The sequence below is a fragment of the Medicago truncatula genome, chromosome 1 (genome assembly GCF_003473485.1).
Source record: "Medicago truncatula cultivar Jemalong A17 chromosome 1, MtrunA17r5.0-ANR, whole genome shotgun sequence".
NCBI classification, from domain to species: domain Eukaryota; kingdom Viridiplantae; phylum Streptophyta; class Magnoliopsida; order Fabales; family Fabaceae; genus Medicago; species Medicago truncatula.
In genome coordinates this window covers 9390133-9409374 of record NC_053042.1, presented here as the reverse complement: position 1 = coordinate 9409374, position 19242 = coordinate 9390133, and the positions used below count along the sequence as shown (strand labels likewise).

The 19242-nt window shown below is 32.6% G+C and overlaps 2 protein-coding genes and 1 long non-coding RNA gene across 10 annotated transcripts; 1 reads left to right on the top strand and 2 right to left on the bottom strand.

The window, feature by feature from the left end:
- Nucleotides 1–160: 160 nt before the first annotated feature.
- LOC25482322 (rust resistance kinase Lr10) lies at nucleotides 161–2305 on the bottom strand. The gene is made up of 2 exons (XM_024775485.2): nucleotides 1525–2305; nucleotides 161–1402 (listed from the first exon to the last, which is right to left on the bottom strand). The coding sequence occupies exons 1-2, from the start codon at nucleotides 2183–2185 to the stop codon at nucleotides 291–293; spliced, it is 1773 nt and encodes a 590-aa protein (XP_024631253.2). The 5' UTR covers nucleotides 2186–2305; the 3' UTR covers nucleotides 161–290.
- Nucleotides 2306–2623: 318 nt separating this feature from the next.
- LOC25482321 (LEAF RUST 10 DISEASE-RESISTANCE LOCUS RECEPTOR-LIKE PROTEIN KINASE-like 2.5) lies at nucleotides 2624–19147 on the top strand. Its single transcript, XM_013610871.3, has 4 exons — nucleotides 2624–3599; nucleotides 3792–3824; nucleotides 4794–4817; nucleotides 17776–19147. The coding sequence occupies exons 1-4, from the start codon at nucleotides 2666–2668 to the stop codon at nucleotides 19035–19037; spliced, it is 2253 nt and encodes a 750-aa protein (XP_013466325.3). The 5' UTR covers nucleotides 2624–2665; the 3' UTR covers nucleotides 19038–19147.
- Nucleotides 11848–15744, bottom strand: LOC25482319 (uncharacterized). 8 transcript variants are annotated; one of them, XR_003008805.2, is made up of 7 exons: nucleotides 15346–15744; nucleotides 14862–14962; nucleotides 14237–14540; nucleotides 13897–13988; nucleotides 12768–12991; nucleotides 12601–12684; nucleotides 11848–12181 (listed from the first exon to the last, which is right to left on the bottom strand). It is a non-coding gene; the product is annotated as an uncharacterized lncRNA (long non-coding RNA). The 8 variants fall into 8 exon arrangements; XR_003008808.2 differs by having other exon boundaries at nucleotides 12601–12679; XR_005645887.1 differs by lacking the exon at nucleotides 12601–12684 and having other exon boundaries at nucleotides 14237–14317; nucleotides 14393–14540; nucleotides 15346–15743.
- Nucleotides 19148–19242: the final 95 nt, after the last annotated feature.

The following is a 19242-nucleotide window of genomic DNA, read 5'->3' as shown; positions in this document are numbered from 1 at the left end:
TGGATTTTAAAGTGTAAAGTGAAAAAAAATATGGATTGTTATTTTAACAAACTCATGATTGACTATGATATACATACAATATATGCATTTTGGGTTGTTAATCAAAATATGATATTCTTTACTTTACACTTTAATAAATTGTTCAGATAAAATTTTAAACTTTTAAAGTAATAATTTGGGTGCTTCTTGCTCACAGATAATATTATTCACAAATACAACACTTTGTTAAAAACTAACAAAGTCATTGACAATGAACAATTATTTAATAAATATGTATAACCACTATATATCTATTCTAATTCTTCAATCACCTCCAGCTCCAAATTCATACGTTCTGCAACAATATTAACATTTTTATTAGTTGTAGTTGTTGGTCCAAACGGATTAGTAGGCACTTTTAACTTGTCCCCCTCTCCTTGGAGCATTTGCATCACAGATTTCATTGTCGGACGATGCAAAGGGTGCCATTGGATACACCATAGTCCCACAGTTGCCAATTTTTTTGGAATTCTAAAATCTCCGTCTTCATCAATAGGGATTTGTATCTCTCCTTCAAGCAAATTGTGGATCCAGTCTGGATACTCAACTTGTATATTTTCTTCGCCACTAATTGTTTTTGTATTCTTTCTTCCTCCAACCATTTCCAACAATAACATACCGTAACTGTATATATCAGACTTATAAGAGACATTACCAAAGTTTCTTGAAAAAACTTCAGGTGCCATGTAGCCTAATGTTCCCTTAGCTGCAGTCATGGATACGACACTTTGATTTTTTGAACATATCTTGGCCAAACCAAAATCTGTAATTTTGGGAGTGAAATTGTCATCTAACAAGACATTATGAGGATTGATGTCAAAGTGTAGAATTCTTTGATCACAACCTTGGTGGAGATACTCAATACCATTTGCTATGCCTAGAGCAATTTTTTGCAACTTATCCCATCCAAGGAAATCATCTTTGCTGTTCGCGGGAGAAATGAATTTCTGCAACGAACCATTTGAAAAAAAGTCATAGACTAAAGCACGACGAAAACCATCTGCGCAGAAGCCGAGCAAACGAACGACATTGAGATGGTGAATTTTGCCCATGGTTCCCACTTCATTTATGAATTCCTTCCCATCTTCCTCTGTATTATTAAGAATCTTCACGGCTACTAGAATTTGGTTCGATAACTTACCTTTATAAACAGCTCCATGAGCCCCTTCGCCTATCTTATCTTTAAATTTATTTGTAATTCTCTTTAAGTCTGCATAAGAGAACCTAGTTGGCTTTAAAGCACTGTAATCCTTCAAAAAGTTTTCAATTCTTGTATGATCTTCGCTTTTCATCTTAAAATAGCGATATATTTGAAAAATAAATCCAAATACAAGAACAAGCACAGTTGAGCCAATCATTGCACCTACAAATTAAACATTCAATATCCTTATAAAATTCTCAGCAACATAATTTATTAAAATTCTTTTAAATCTGAACCAACCCCAAAAACAAACCAAATGAAGTAGAAAAGTGAATTTATCTCACCTGCAGAGGATAAAATAATCTTCTTTGATTTGTTCTTGCATTTAAAACATCCATTGTCAAGATTTGTTTCCGACCATGATAATGAGATTGAGGTTTGTTGTATCGTATACCCATTAGAATATTCTGCCGGAAGAATAAGGGGTGAAACTCGTTGAGACAATTTGGTGCAGAATACAAGGTTCAAGTCAACCATATCATCCTCAGATGCTGCCATATAAATTGGACAAGAAATCAGGTCCTGCTGCTCATCTCTATCCATTGAGCCGTCGTTTTTTAGATAGCGTTGTCCAAGTGAAGAACAATCAAAGAAACTAATATTGGTAAACTCATTGTATAGCGGTGGCAACTCAGAACCATCAATAATCCGAAAAGGAAATATTGATGAAGTGAAATTGGACTGAAGTAACAAGAGTCGTGGAAGACAATTTTCAGGATCACTTGCTTCTAATACTTGCGATGTGTAGTTAATGTAATTTATGAGGAGTTTTATAGGTACTGGATAAGAAGGTATTTCAAGAATCTTCTTGTTATGATGGTTACATGATAAATTAAAGGGACATCTAATAGTAGGGATTTTCTGGGCATTCCCAAGCAGCGGTATTAGCACTAATGTTATTGTTATCATGATCATCAAGGAAAAAGTAATATGACTGCAAATCATTTCGTATCTTTCTATGTGTGACTAAGGTTGTGTCGAGCTTGATTCTCTTAGCTATATATCATTAATTTGCATATTCCTCCAAGGGTAAATCGAAGTGCTAGACAACCAAAATTTCCAAGTCCAGGTCAATGCTATAATGACTTTGACCCTTAGAAAGACAGTTTCCTACTAGTCTTGTGCCTCATTTATTGGAGTGAGAATAGTCTAGCCGGCTGAATTAAACTTGCAAGACCAAAATAGTTGAATGAGTCACCAAAATGTTAGAATGAGTCACCATAGATATTTGAGTACTGTTTTAACTATTGATCGAGGGTAGTGTGTATGGAAAAATATTTGTTGGAGATGTCACAAATGGTTGTACATGTATCACTACTCTATAAAACTATATAATGAGAATCATACCTTCTACCTGTTAAGAACCACCACTCTCTTATACAAGTTCCCTTTTAGATAAGTGAGAATTATTTTCAGCAAAAAAACATGAGCAGAGGGAAATCCTTCACCTGTTATGAGGAATCAATATCACTTTTAAGCTTCCTCCAAATTGTGATGGTGGTTACTGTGTTACTATTGCATCATCATCATCAAACATGTGATGCAATTACTAATACAAATAACAAAACATATTGTCCACCTTCTTCATGCGGCAAAATCAGCAACATCAAACATCCGTTTCGACTTAAGAATGACCCAGCAACCTGTGGTGATCCAAAGTACGAGTTATCCTGCGAAAACAACATCACAGCGTTAACTCTGTTTTCAGGTAAATACTATGTGCAGGAAATCAACTACATAAACTACACAATTCGGTTAGTTGATCCAGGAATTGAAGAAGGTGATTACTCCTCCATTCCTCGCTATTCTTTAACCAGTTCCAATCTCACAATCTTTCAATACTATGATTACAATGACGCGGATCCATATCAAATCGATACTTATTTTAAACACGGGTACATAATATACTTGAAGTGTAGCAAACAAGTGAATGATGATACTGAGTATGTGGATACAGCTCCCTGCATCAGCTCCGACTCCAAAAGCTATCTTTATGCTTTTGCGTCAGACTTCTGCGTGGAGTACTATGAAGATGACTATGGGTACGAGGAGTGTTACTATTGGAAACACTTTTCAGTTGGGAGATTAAAAGATTATTGCCAAGTGAAGCTTGTTGCTATGTCATCTTATTTTCCTAATGTCAGAGTCAGAGAAGGTGTACCAGATCGATCACTTTCATACCAGGAAATTCATGGAATGCTACTCTATGGATTTCAGCTATCGTGGATGAGCAGTGCTTGTAGAGAACTTTGCGGCGAGAAAAATGAGTGCAAGTTGAATTACACCACCGGAGCTTTTGAATGTTCTGATAATAATTATTGCGAATATCCATTGGGACCTGAAGTCAACAAAAGATGCGGTAAGAAATACTAGTACCGTTTCTTTTCAATTTTAGAAATTACGTAAGAATAAAAACATGTGGTAAGAAATACTGACAGAAATATAATAAAAGAAACAGTATTATATGGAAGAAAAATAGTGCAATATACTTTTTTTTTGTTAAATTAATTTTAAAATATTTAGAGCTAAATTATTTTTGTTTGTTTTGTAGACCAAGTGCCAAAGCAGTTCATATTAATGGAAGGTAAATATTTATCTTTAAATGGTTCATGTTCTTTTATAAAATCATTACATGTTCTTTTTTCTTCTGCTTTTGTTAATAAGATTTACTCGCTCCGTCCCTTAATACATGACACAGTTGACTTCATTACGCATTTTACTGCATAATTTTGAGCTTAAATATTTTGAAAAATATGTTAGAAAAAATCATGAAAATTTGATATTTTGAAAATACTCATCAAGACGAATCTAACGACATCTTATATGATATTATTTATCTATGTACATTAGTAGAAAAATATGGTCAAAGCAAGTTAGATCAAAATTACAAATTTTCAAATAGATCATCTATCTATTGCGGGACAGAGGGAGTATTATTTATTCAAGAAAAAGAAATATTACGACAATTAAATGTTTAGTTTTGGGTGCAAGCACTTTGAGTTGCAGCTGCAACACATCCCACATTGGGGTAAGGAATTAAAACGTTGGACTTCTTAAAAAAAAAAAAAAAAAGCAATGCTAACGAGTGTCCTAGTAATACTATTAAAAAAATATTTATAGAAAAAGTTAAAATGTTCAATTTCTAATGTATTGAATATATCAATTTCTATAAAATAATACTATTTAGAAGTCGTTAAAGAGTGTCTTAAAATATTCGTTAGCATTTTTCTTAGAAAAAACATAAGTGAGGCTTGTCAACTATTTAGAAGTCGTTAAAGAGTGTCTTAAAATATTCGTTAGCATTTTTCTTAGAAAAAACATAAGTGAGGCTGATTTTTGACATTAATTTGAAATTATTTATTTGATATGTGAGTGAAATATTTTAAAATTAACATGTGCACTTTTATCTAATGAGTTATTTTTGATTGTATCACTTGGACATATAAAAAACATTTATTGCTACATTATAGCCTTATATGTTTTCTTTCACGGGCTTATTGCGTTGTTTGTTATCTCTTCTGATTGTTGACATAAGGACTACAACTTCTTGCAGATATAATACTTGGCATTGTCAAAGGTAATATAATATTTTTTTATATATCTAATATTTTCTACATCATTAATTGTAGATCAATTAAGTTATTTAAATCTAATTTTTGTTAAACGTAATGTCGATCAAATGTTGTTAACCACATTAGACGGTTCAATCGTGAAGAAAAGCTGATATTAGTCTGATTCATAGTCACACGGTTCAACATTCGCTGCGTTACGTGGTTCGTGACTTTAAAAAAACTAGGTACATGAAAGGTTCATGGTACGTTCAAATATAATAATCGGTGCGTTACTAATAAAAAAATATTTAATTAACAAAAAATAAAATAGAAAATGAATACTATTTAGTGAAGCTTTATCATGAATGTAAGATGCATGCTTGTATTGTTTCAAAAATAACAATACAAATAAGCATCTTTCTTAATTATGCTTGTAGTGTACTCCCTCCATCAAAATGAGTATCGATTTAACCAATTATATACAGATTAAGGAATGAAATAAAGTAGTCAAATGTCATAGCAATTTTACTAAAACAACCTTACTTTATAAGAATAAGACAAACTTGTATTGAAAATTGTGTGAGAGATAAAAGTTGGAAGAAAAAAAATTAAAATTGTATTAGAAATGTAAAGTAACATTTATTTTAAAACAATTTTTTTTAACAAAGCGATATTTATTTTTGAAACGGAATTTATTTTGAAACGGAGGGACTACGATGCCATGCCTCAAAAGTTTTCAAACATGTGACAGCCAAATATTTTTATAACTAATAGGGGGCTGTTTTGTATTTAAATTAGTTAGGGTCCATAACCGCAACTTTTGAAAAGATAGAGCTCCAAAAGTGCAATTAAACCTATAAGTAATTATGCTTGTAATGTACGATGCCATGCCATGTCTCGAAGGTTTTCAAACATGTGACAAAATAAAATATTTTTATAACAATCCCAACCAAAAACAGAAAGAAAAAAAAAAAGTTAATGGGCTTGTAAATAGGCTGATTTTGGGTTAAGGCCAAAAGCACACTTCATCTTCAAGCTTGGAGTAGAGAACTGCATAAAGGGTTTGCACCTTGCAGACATGGTGTTGAACTGTGTACACATCTCTAAATCACATTTTCACTACTGAAATACGCATTTGATGGTGTTCAACGCGAAATCATAATCGAATTTAGACACGGTTCTTTGGTTCGCTGTTTTGAACGAATTTAGGAGCGAATTCTCGCGAACCAATTCGCAAAAGAATCGAGAACCAGTTCGTACAAACCAATTCGCGGTTCCTGGCATGGTGCACGAATTATGTGACTATGGTCTGATCAAACATAAGAAATCGTTGGTCAAATTGAACCGGAGGAAAATCGAATTGTGTTGTCGAAAAGATCAACAATCCAAAGCAACGACATCAAGAAGTTGATGATGACAAATTTGAAAAGTGCATCAAACCTCTCCAAGTAGCATAGTAGTAAGTACATCATCTTCACAAGAATTGATGTTTGCGACTCCGAAATTTACTAACATGATGATGAAAAACAGTTAAATATTGGGGGGGTTTTTGCAAGATTGTTGGTTTTGCAGCGAAAAGTAATGTTTTTTATTTAGAAGTTTTAGTGGCGATTAGAATTCTTTAAATCCCTTCTAAGCTCAATTCCAAATCTAGGGGATTCAAGTCCTAGTTCGAAAAGTTTAAGTACAATAAGTATTTAATTTAAATATGACTAAAATTATACATGAATAAAGAAATTGCATTAAAAAATTGTAACAAATAAACAGAGGTTCATCTTAGAACTCTAATCTTAAGGTGTTTAGTTAGTCATTGTAATTGAAAACATAATTAAAGAAGAACAAACCATACTCGTAGAACAAATTGAAGGAGGTTGGAAAACACTTCTCTTTTATGTTTCAGTAACTCGCCTTTGCCGGTAACCACCATGTTTCTTAATGAATATCTATGGGTCTTTGATGCTCCGATAACTTGCCTTTGCCTTGAATCACCAACTTTCAGAAATAAGGTCATTTAAGAATGCTCTTTTAAGATCCATTTGATATAGTATAATCTTATTGTCTCTAACTTAGATACAAGATCAAAAGTTTCAACGAAATCAATACCTTCTTACTAACTGTAGCCTCGAGCTACAAGTTTAGATTTATTTCTTACCCTTTCTCCTTGCTCATTAAGCTTGTTTCATGAAACCCATTTGGTTCTAATGATGTTCTTTGAAATTGATTAAGCTCATCTTACATTGTCATAATACATCCATCATCTTTCAGAGCTTCAGTCGTAGAAGTTGGTTCAAGCATTGACATCATTCCAAACATAGAATATTCATTTATGAATGATGATCTTGTGTTCAGATGGTCATTCTTGCTACCAATTATTTGTTCTTCTGGATGTGATGATTTTATTCGAAAGTTTTCCATATTATGTAGCAGTGTTTGAGCTTGCACACTGGTCATAAGAGGGTGCAACATCTTCTGGCTCATCAGTTTTTTGTTATGCACGTATCTCAATATCTGTCAAACTATCCACTAGCTCCGACATTTGTTTGTTAGGCTCTTTATCATCAAATTTATTGTGTATTGATTCTTTCACTATATTAGTTTGAGAATTATACACTTTGTATGCCTTTGATCATTCTGAGTATCCAACCATGTTACACTTTTGCGCCTTGACATCAAATTTATTTAGATGAGCTTTATTTGTTAGAATGTAACATGTACATTTAAATTAGGGATGTCCAAAACTGAACCAATCCAATAGAAAAATCGCAAACTGAACCAACTTAAACTGAAATTGCAAAAATTTGCATTTGGTTTGGATGTATTTAGATCATTTTTTTTTCCTCAACGGCATGGTTTGGTTTGTTGTTTATATTTTCCCAACCAAATCAAATCGCAACATAAGAAAAACATTAATTAAACATATGTCACCTAGACCAATACTCATAGAAACTCAATGAAAACTTTTATAAAATGATATATTTTTTCTTTTGTTAAGTTTGTTCTTTGCTTTTTATTTATAAAATGTACATATGAGTTACTTGAAATTTTAGAGAATGATAAAATCTTAGTTTTTTTTTTTTTTTGGATTTCTTACAAAATAGGATTACATTTTGCCCATGTTTTTAATTTGGTACATCTCTTTGGGAAGATTGTTGGATAAAAATAAAAGTGTAATGTTTGATGAAATTTAAAACATTGTTGGATACATTAACGGAAATATATTGTGTTTTAACATGAATTTAATGTTGGAAACAAAAAATTGTATTGTCTCTAAAAAACCGCACCAACTGATCAAACCCAAACTGCATTGGTTTGATTCAGAATGTATTTTAAAAGTCAACCGAACTAAACCAAACCACATACTTTTTTATCTCGTGGTTCATATGACTATTAGCCTGTAAAATGAACCAAACCGCACTGCGAACACCCCTAATTCAAACTAGTGAAAATAAGATATGTTGGGTCTTGTTTCTTTGAATAGTTCATATGATGTTTTGATCAATACATATAGGTCTGATATTGATTATATTTTGATCATAACATGTTGTGTATATAGCTTCTGCCCAAAAGTGCTTAGCCATATTGTTTTCATAAATCATCGTGTGTGCCTATCTTGTAAATGTTTGTTCTTTCTATCTACAACTCCATTTTATTGTGAGTTCTAGGACAAGAGAAATCGTGGATAATTCCATATTTTTTTACGAAAAATTTCAAATGGCTCATTTTCAATTTCACTACGACGATCACTTTTGATTTTTAGAATTTTGAAATCCTTTTCATTTTACACTCGAGTACAGAAGAATCTAAACACATAGTATGACTCATCCTAGATCTCAGAAATCTTACCAAATTTCATCTACTATAGTCATCAACTATGACTTGTTCATATTTCTTTCCACTGATTGAGGTTGTACTGACTGGCCCAAACATATCAATGTGTAGAAGTTCTAGAGATCTGAATGTTTATACAATGTTTTTAGAGTTAAAGGATGATTTAAATATTTTTCTTTTTGGCGTGCTCTAAACAGGGCATCTAAATGATACTTAATATCTGGATTAATCCTCTAACAAGTTTTAGCTTCCTAAGTTTATGGATTAATTTCCAACTAACATGACCCACACGTTTGTGCCATACCCATTTTTCATCATTCATTAACAAAAGAAAAACAACCTTTTTGTTTAGCAAAATTAGAGAAAATTATTTGATAAACATTGAATTTCCTCTTTCCAATGAAGAATATGGACTTATCAAAGGGATTGAGGACTTTGAAGTTAGTCGTATCAAACACTACCTCATTACAACTACCACATAATTTACTAATGCCGGTAGGTTATGTTTCAGTCAATCTACCAACGTAACATTATGAACTAAAGTAAATGATTCTATTGTTTTTGCAAAATTTTAAATCTTGATTTTCGTTGAAAGTTGCTAAGAAAATCTTTAATGGCAATTGATGGACGAAATTGGAGAGTACACTAAATTGTAACAAGTATTAAAGTAGTACGTTTATCGTTCTCCACACGGATTGTCGTTCAACTAAACAATTAAAAAAATGTATTACAAGGTGTGAGAGCAAAACTGAATTGAATAGAGTTGCAAGGCTTAATTGCCCTCCCCAATGCAAGGTTTGTGGTTAAGATTATTAATGACGATTAGGGAATACTTGAATCCCTCCTTCATCTTTGTTGGAATTAACTTAAGAAACAATATGATATGTGGTGTGTCTACTCGTGATTTACTTAAACTTAAGATATTAAAACTCATACAAAGCTTCCCACAACAACGAATATTCCGAATTGACGTAGGCTATATTATGGAGTTGTCCAAAGAAGAGAGTAGAAGACGTTAGGTTTCAAACTTGAATTTCCTTAACATAATTATGAAATAAGTAATTAGAACAGCCATACACGGATAAATAATTTCGGGTTGTCAATCTTAATTTTCAATTATGGATCAATTTTCAAGATTACGATACGATGATCTCTTTTGAAAAACCATTAAGAATAGGAAAGAACTAATTTAAAATGGACACGAGAAACACATAACTGAATGAAAACTTTTTAATAGAATCCAACAAATAAGAAAGGGTTCATCTTCGAGCCATAATCAAAAGGTTTAGTTGCTCATGGAAATATACATCACAACAAAACAATAGAAAAACATACCCTATAGGGAACAAGAAGAGGAAGAAATCATACCCTAAAACTCTGATGTTTGACCCTTGTCTTGAATCGTCAACTTTTTGAATGAAAAATAATGAGTGCAAGGGTCTAAGCCCATGTGGTACGAAATCTTGCTTTTTCCTCCCATATTCAATCGTTCTTCCATATGGAAACTCCTAGGAACTTGGACTGAATTTTCTTCACTTAGTATTGTCTTCAAAAACCTTCTAAGAACGATTGAATTCAATCTTCATATCCCTGATCCAAGGGCATTGAGACCACTTTAATATTGTACTATGACGACTCTAATATAGTGTTTCCACCATTCTAACCTCTTACTTTTCCAAGGGCATAAAGCATTGAAAGTTACTATATTATTAAGATCATTCTTATTTTCAAAGGGACTATGATCTTAATAGTACTCTTATTTTCGAAAGGGGGAAATTTACCAAAGGGACTATGTTCTTAAGACCATTCTTAATTTCGAAGGGACAATATAAACCGAAGGGACGATGGCTTTAGGAATACTATTTCAATCCAAATGGACATAAAAAGAGGGCAAAGAAAAGAATAGCTCATCAACAGAAGATAAAGGAGGGAGAAGAGAGAAAAATGCTTTGAAAACTCAAGAGAACTTTTGGTGTAAGTATAAGTGAGGGATATGATCTATATTTATAGGCGAGGAGTAACGATGAAAGTTGACCGTTACGAAATCAATGGTTTGATCTAGCCTCATAAATGAGCACTAACGATGAAATTTGATCATAGGGATGGTGCGCGCATGCGTGTATTCAACATGCATTAGCATGTGCTAAGCATATGATGACACATGCAAATTGCTTACTTGGCAATGACGTGTACCGAAACAAAAAATTAAACAAGAAAAATGTTTAATTAAATTTAATGTTTGGGATCTTTAAAATTAATACCTCCATTATATAAACACTAATTTTTGTGTGCAATATCTATCCGATATGAGATATAAGAATTTTGAAATTCACACATAGTGTTCGAACACCATGTTAACAAAGCAAGATTTCAATAGAGAATAACAATGAGACGGTTAAAGTTCCAATATTATCAATGACATAACATATAATAGATTACAAACGAATATATAATAAATTCAAATGAACTACTAATTTAATAATATAAAGCTAATATAACTTAAGCGCAATAATTTACTATCTAAAACTATATATTATGTGCACGAACTCAACTCTCATGCAAAGCCCACGAATGACATCACCATCATTGTTGTTAAAATCCTGACTTAAATCCTAAAATTTAGGGTTTTGCGACTTTCTACACCTTCAACGACTCAAATCTATAGTAAAATCCCAAAATAGACAAAATCCATCGATTTTGATTGCGATTTTACGATTTCTTATAAACTAAGTCATTTTTTTGACTATATACCATTTATAATATATATTTAGTATTATTTTTTTGGGTAAAATTCATCGATTTTGATTGCGATTTTACAATTCCTACACTACAAGAAAAACTGCATTTTGCAACTTTTAAAATTGTTGATTGCGACTGTTAGAAGGGTCGCAAATGTACATGTGCGACTGTTCCCCAACAGTCGCGGATGTTGGGGTCGCAACTGTCATTTGCGACCCTTCAAAGAACAGTCGCACCAACTGCCGCAAAAGGTGCTGCGATAGTTCCCAACAATCGCAATATTATATCTGCGACCCTTCAGAACTGTCGCAAAGTAGGTAGTTTAATTTAAATTAAATGGACTTGCGACCCCTCACAACTGTCGCAAATGTTCAATTTTGTTAAAAATAAAATAAAATTGAATGTGGCAATTTTTATTGACAATTTAAATAAATATATTAATAAATACTTAAAATACATAAATATATAACTAAAAATTTCTAAATCCCATAAATATAATTCTTTTAATAGTAACAATCAAAACAATAGATAAAGTACATGGTTTAAACATTCAAAAACCAAAACACTAGTGGAAATTTAAGTCGCCTAGACATTCAAAACTATTGTATCAGAGTTAAAACTATATAAAAATATCTAGGTATCCCTTAGTCAAGGTGCTCCATGATCCTCAAGACAATAGCTAGACTGAGATGAATGTCTTTCCAAACAATTTGACAAATACTTCATTCGCAAATTGACATATCCAACATGTCCCTTTCCAAACCCTTTGACAAATGCTTCATTCTCAAATTGAGTTTGTTTGCATTTCAGCTTGCAATTGTTCCTGCATATAGTAGTTCAGCAAATACAAGTGAAATGTTTTCAATTGACTATATATGCAGTTCAGCAAATTACAACAGTTCAACAATTGTTATGAGTTGTGTTTCATGTTTATCGTACAACAGTTCAGTAAACTTGCGAGGTTCACACACATAGTTGCTGGAATACTCAAGACAAATATTTATAAGGTACTCGATGCAGAGATTTCAGCATGTGTTTTGCAAATTGCATTTGATAAATAGACCTTAATAACTTAACGAGTGGGCTGCTTCATCTTCAAAGCATTGCTATGTAACATCGACAAACAAGTTCAAAAAGAATGCAATACGCCAAAAAAAGGAAGCTAGGACATAAACTATCATCTAACAAAGCATAGAAAGTGCTATGCAAACAGATATTATGTCATTTATCATGAGGGCTGACCTTAGTTGATGCTAGGTTGTGTGCTTTTAGAGGTACGACTTTTTTATTCCCTTCTAAATATAAGCATATAGCAGAGAAGCTAAACTAAATCACACAGAACAGCAAAACTTAGACAAATGTTTGGAAAATGAATAAGAAATGACACACCAATAATAGATTAAACTTACTAGGAAATGACAAATTTTCACCAGCTGTTGTCAGCGATGATGCTGAAATTTGGAGTGCCGGAGATGGAATGTTGGGAGAACAAGTAAGGGCATTAAAAATAGACAAGGAGGAAGAGGAGTAACATCAGCAACACGTGCAGCCAACTCAATTACTGGTGCAAAGCAACACATGTATGAGGGACCGCTAGCCTTTCCCGATTAATTGCATTTTACTACGCGTTCTCCTGCATTGATAACAAATGAATTCTGAATCACTATTCAATGAAAAGATTTTCACTTATGTAACCATATATAGGTGAGCCTTATTAATCCCAGCAAAATCTTTAACATTGAAACCAGCTCAACATATAGAAACTCACTATTTTCTTTCCATTGCAAGTTATGGGAAAAAATAGTGTTAGAATCTAAGAAACATAATGGTAGCCAAATGCAGAAAATTACTACTACAAATGCCATAGCTGAATCATTGCAAGAAGCATTACAAATTTTTCCAAACAAATCTTATATTTAGAGTGAGGTGGTACCTAAACTTTGGGAGACAAATGGAATGGCAACTAATGTCTTACATCCATGTTAAAAATCCTACTTTGTCTTAAGTATTCAATCTCAACAAGAACAAATGATAAACAAAATAAATATTACCCTAGGCAAACTAACAACCCAAGGCTGGTCCAAAGACCAAACCTACTACCCAAGCAGCTGCAACGTGAAATCATCTAGTTTGAATGATTATAACAATAACAATGGAGGTGTGATTCAAAGAAATGATAGACAAAGGTTTGTGAGTTAGAGTTGATTGTCCTAAAGCTTGGCATTCTTCTCTACAAATTTCAAGATAATAAGCCTATTAATGTAGGAGGTTACGATAAACAAATTATAAAAATAAATTGAGATATTCAAGTATTCAAATATAGAAATCTAAACATTTAGTATAGTGTTTTGAGTTTAAAAAAAATGCTTATATACAAACAATTTTCATACAAGTACTTATGTTTAATCTATTCAACTAAAAAAAAAGTCAAATTGTTTTCATATAAGCTATGTACTGTTTTCACAAACTATTTTGAAGTACATGAAACTCAACCCATCAACTATAGAAAAAAGGATGAAAGGCTAATTTGACACTTACCTTTGCTGCCCAAAAAGGATGTTCAGACTACCACCGATCTAAACTAAACACTTCTTGCAGCAGGAACACAAATATAAGTAACTATGGATAACCTAAGTAAAACATAGAATGGGTATCAGATATGATAAAAAGGGGAAAAAAATGTGAGATTGAAAATTAACCATCTGAGATTCAAATTCAGATTCAGAAATTCATAAAATTTAAAATGAACATTCAAAATCATAGAATGAGTATCATATTCAAACTTTGAAATTAATCATCTCAATGCATAAACAAAAAGTGTGTAATTCAATTTCAAAGTAAATTTAACTATTCAAATAATGGCTGAGAAGGGACTTACAACTTCAAGCCAATGTTGCAGAGCTAGATTTTGGGTCATTGACATCATTGTTCTAAACCGCCTTCCACTCATAACACAAAACTAGAACTGAATTTATAAAATTAAACATAGTTCTGGTTGATAAAATTAAACACAACACAGTTAACATAGTTGTACCTGTTATTTTGCTTCCTTTAGGTACCAGCAACAACATCATGGTTCTGCTCATGAGTATCAAATTTGTATCATCTCTCTAACCTCAGACTGCTCTTCACTTAGTTTAGCCACATCCCTTTCATAAACTTCTCAACAGACATTGTGGAGTCTAAGAAGTTTGATTGAAAAGTGCAATAAACAAAGAGATTGATGTCAGAATAAAAGCGTGTATGTGTTGAGCATGCAAGTAGTTTAGTTATAATTGAAGAAGAGATATAGGTAGCGGCCCCACCCCCATACTTCACCTATATATGCTTAAATGGACAAATACACGACGTTTAAAATAAATACACAACAGCTTACACTACAACCATAAATATGAAATGCTAAATACCAATACTTTATACTAAGTAACATATGAAAACACACTTTGCATAGGCATAAGATCAGTTCATGACATCCCTCACAAAGAAGCCACCAAGAAGCATACCCATATATACCAGCTTGATTAGAGGACACAAATCGGATACAGACAAACCTCCAAGGATCCTCCTTTCTATCAAGCTCAAACTTTTCTCTTTCACTCATATCCTTAACATGAATAAATCAAAGTAGCCATTAGAAAACTATTTCCTATAACTTGTTTGCAGTAATCAAACAAAAAATAAAAAGCTAACCTCATAGAAAACAAAACAATAAATACCATTCTACTGTGACCAAATAGGTAGACATTATCAAAAACTGTGTTGACAACTTAACATTGAAGAAAATGAACAATACCCAAATCAAATTCTACAAACCAAGCTGAACAAATTGGACTCACGTGACATTAGTTTTGAAAATGAAGAAACTATAGATAATACCAAACTATTGAAATGTCGCATCAACAACAACAACAATAATAATAACAATACAAAAAATTAAGTAGATGAAAACGACCATCCAAAATCTGAAATCAAAGGTTGGATACTTACTTGAAAATTTGTGAAACGAGAACAAGAGCCCAGTGGAAATCTGAAAATCTGTGAAATGAGATCAAGAACCCAGCGGAAATCTGTTGAAAAACTGAATGGGTCGAGCTAGAGAGTGAACCCAGCAGAAATTTGTTGAAAACGGGAGCTTAATGATAGTGAACCGAATGAGATTGTTGGTCGAGTGTGAAAACGGAATGGGTCGAGCTAGAGAGTAAACCGAATGAAATTGTTGGTGAGAGCTTAAATTGAAATTAGAAAATGAAATTGGGGGAATTCTTCGATTGAGTTATGGGTGGTAGAGATTAAGGTTTCAATTTGGGGAAAGTGAGATTGTGGGTGAGTCCCGATTTTGATTTTCCTTTTGAGATTTGGGGGAAAGTTAGGGGGATGTATTGGATTAGGATTCTATGGGATTTTAAAAGACTTTTTAATTATGAAAAAGTCTTGTGGTATTCAATCAAGACTTTTTGCAATTTAAAAAAAAATTTGTGGTATTCAATCAAGACTCTTTGTCATTTTAAAAAAGTCTTGAGGTATTCGATCAAGACTTTTCATCATTTAAAAAAAGTCCTGTGGTATTCAAAATCATTCAAATTTCGAAGGATTGTTTAATAAATTGGATTTTGATGGATTTTATGGGATTTTGTAGTGTAATTTTAACAAGAAAAAGTCTTTCATGAAAAGATGAGATTTCTTGAGATTGTTTTTATTTTAAAATTTACTATCTTTTTCTTCTCCTCTCTCTCTCTCTCTCTCTCTCTCTCTCTCCCTCCCTATTCTCTCTTCGTTTCTCTATCTCTCCATTCTCTCTCTCTCTCATCTCTCATCCGCCCTCTCTCCCTCTCTATCTCATAAAAAAATAAAAAATTGTATTGAGAATATTATGATAGAGAGTATGTCGTAATCAATGTTCCGCAAATCGAGTGTTAAATCTCCGAGATTATCGAGTTTACATTTTTAGGTACAAAAATCGTGTTAACTCTGAGGTAAAATCGGTTTCTGGTAAAATTGGAAGGTTTAACGAGTTTGACTGAGTTAACACTCGGTAAACTCGTGTAACTCGACCGATTTGTAATGGCTGACACAATATTTCTTTTTGAAAGATTTGTAAGTGCTGGCATAATTTTAAATATGTACAATTGAATTTTATGGGAATAACATTTTTAACAAATAAAAAATGTGTATTGAGAATAATGTCTTAGAGTGTTTTTTAGTCCCTTAAAATCTTATAAATTTCATAAAATTCTTAAAATTTGAAAATCAATGGTAAAAGAATTTTTTATTGGTTTTATTTTTCTTTATTCAAACGCTAGAATTTATTTGTTCATTATTTTTATCATTCACGCTTGTAAGTTTGCTCTTTTTCCCCTAAAATTTATTGAATCTTTTGAAATTTTAAAATCACATGAAATCCTTTGAAATCCTTAAAAGTCTGTGTGATAAATCCTTTAAAATCTTGAGTGTATAAAATCTTTTACATAAAAAGTCTTTTAAAATCTCACAGAATCAATACAATCTCACACAGTCTTTTAAAATCTTAAAGACTTTTTTTTATTAAAATAGTCTTTTAAAATCCCAATTCAATACACCCCCCCTTAGATTGTCCTTGGATAAAATCCTTCGATTTTGATTGCGATTTTACGAGTTCCGATTTTGCTATTTTTTTTCTACCTGAAGTAAAATTTTGACAAACTTGATCACCACACTATTCAACTCTAAATTTCTTTGATCGTAGCCGTTCTCTCACACACCACTACCGAACTAACATCCTCTTCCTCCTTTGCCTGTAATTATGTTGGGCGGTGACAATCATCGGTTCCGCCAGGTTTTTATTCCCGACCCTCCTTTGCTACAGTGATTGGAATGCTGATACGCAGAGCCAGAGAGACTTATGATAGTAGTTGTGCAACGAAAACCGTGGTGGCAAGAGAGAACAACGGAGAGGACGATGAGAGGCAACAAAAATTAGAGGCAACAACGGAAAAATGTTCAAATGGTGGTTGATTGTGGAAGTCATGAGCTAATAAGTGTAGATGACACGGTTTTAGAGTATAGAAGAGAATTTTCAGTCAGTAACATCCATTCTAGACTACAAATTCTCTTTCATTATTGTGTTTTTTGATAAAATATAACAATTAGAAAAAGAAAAGAAAAAAAAAGTTGTGAATGGGTGAAACCGTTCGTGTGCATTAGTCGTGCTATTGGCTCTCGTGCCTTATTTATATAATCTTTAATTAATAAAGAAAAAGTCTGATATAAAGATAGTGATGCGAAAATATAAATGCCCAAAGTTTTTATGGTTGAAAGTTGTGAAAAGCTCGTCAGAATTTTATTATGTTTACCTTTTGATTAGAGATCTTCTCTTGGTTTGCAAAGAAACAGTACAATGTTTTCCGTATTAATTATTTTTCCATGATAAAACCATCACAGGAGTGCTAAAAATATTTGGCTTGACAAAAAGCTCTGTGTTACCACAGAAAAATTTAGAATCTAAAACTGCCATCGACACAGGAAGAGTGATAGGAAGATATCTTTTGCCAATATTTGTTGCAAGATATGTCCCGGGCCTTCTGGTTTTCTTTGTGCTATTGATATATACTTGTCGGAGAAGACATATATCAATGTATGAAGATATTGAAGTTTTTCTTCAAGGGAGTACTTTGATGCCAATTAGGTATTCATACAAAGAAATAAAGAAGATGACTCGAAGTTTTAAAGACAAGTTGGGTGAAGGAGGCTTTGGAGCTGTTTATAAAGGAAAGCTATGCAGCGGGCCATTTGTGGCCATAAAGATGTTGGGTAAATCTAAGGGTAATGGACAAGATTTCATTAGTGAAGTCGCAACCATAGGAAGAATACATCACACCAATGTGGTTCGACTTATTGGGTTTTGTGTTGAAGGATCAAAGCGTGCTCTTGTTTATGAATTCATGTCCAATGGCTCTCTTGATAAATATATTTCCTCTAGAGAGGATACTATCTCTCTAAATTATCAGAAAATGTATGAGATATCTCTTGGAGTGGCTCGTGGTATGGCTTATTTACATCAAGGATGTGACATGCAAATTTTGCATTTTGATATCAAGCCCCATAACATCCTTCTTGATGAGAACTTTATCCCCAAAGTTTCAGACTTTGGTCTTGCTAAGCTTTATCCTAATGAGATTAGCATTGTCACTTTAACTGCAGCAAGAGGAACAATTGGATATATGGCTCCTGAATTGTTCTACAAAAATATTGGAGGAGTATCCTACAAGGCTGATGTATATAGCTTCGGAATGCTTTTGATGGAAATGGCAAGTAAGAAAAGAAACTTAAATCCACATGCCGAACGTTCAAGTCAAATTTTCTTTCCCATTTGGATTTATAATCAATTGGCTGATGAAAGGGAAATAGAAATGGATGAAATCTCATATGAGGAAAATATTAATGTGAAGAAGATGTTCATAATAGCATTATGGTGTATACAATTGAAACCATGTGATCGTCCTTCAATGAACAAAGTGATAGAGATGCTTGAAGGAACTATTGAAAATATTGAAATGCCTCCAAAGCCCTCTTTGTATCCAAATGAAATGATTCAGGAAGACCTTGACATCAACTCTAATGAAATTGAATCTGAAAATTATGGCTCTACTAGTTTAATCGATGACGAAGATGCAACAAAGTCTCTATTGATGAATTCTGCTTAATAATTTCTGCTACTTTATTTACTTTCAGAAGTACATTTATGTTATATTTGGAAGAATATATGTCAATAATGTAATAAGAGTACATAAGAAAGCCATCCCTGTTAATTTAACTATTGCAGTTTACCACCTGAAAAATAATATATGAAACAAGTATGGCTCATGCTAACTTTGTCCCGAGGGAACAAATTAAGGAACGTAAAAATAG

Bases quoted from the DNA above. Each gene is read 5' to 3' on its own strand.
- LOC25482321 (XM_013610871.3), top strand. From the start codon at position 2,666: ATGAGCAGAGGGAAATCCTTCACCTGTTATGAGGAATCAATATCACTT. The intron at 3,600-3,791 runs GTAAGAAATACT...TTTGTTTTGTAG, and splicing joins TGAAGTCAACAAAAGATGCG to ACCAAGTGCCAAAGCAGTTC. The intron at 3,825-4,793 runs GTAAATATTTAT...AACTTCTTGCAG, and splicing joins GCAGTTCATATTAATGGAAG to ATATAATACTTGGCATTGTC.
- LOC25482322 (XM_024775485.2), bottom strand. From the start codon at position 2,185: ATGATTTGCAGTCATATTACTTTTTCCTTGATGATCATGATAACAATA. The intron at 1,403-1,524 runs GTGAGATAAATT...TTTAATTTGTAG, and splicing joins GATTATTTTATCCTCTGCAG to GTGCAATGATTGGCTCAACT.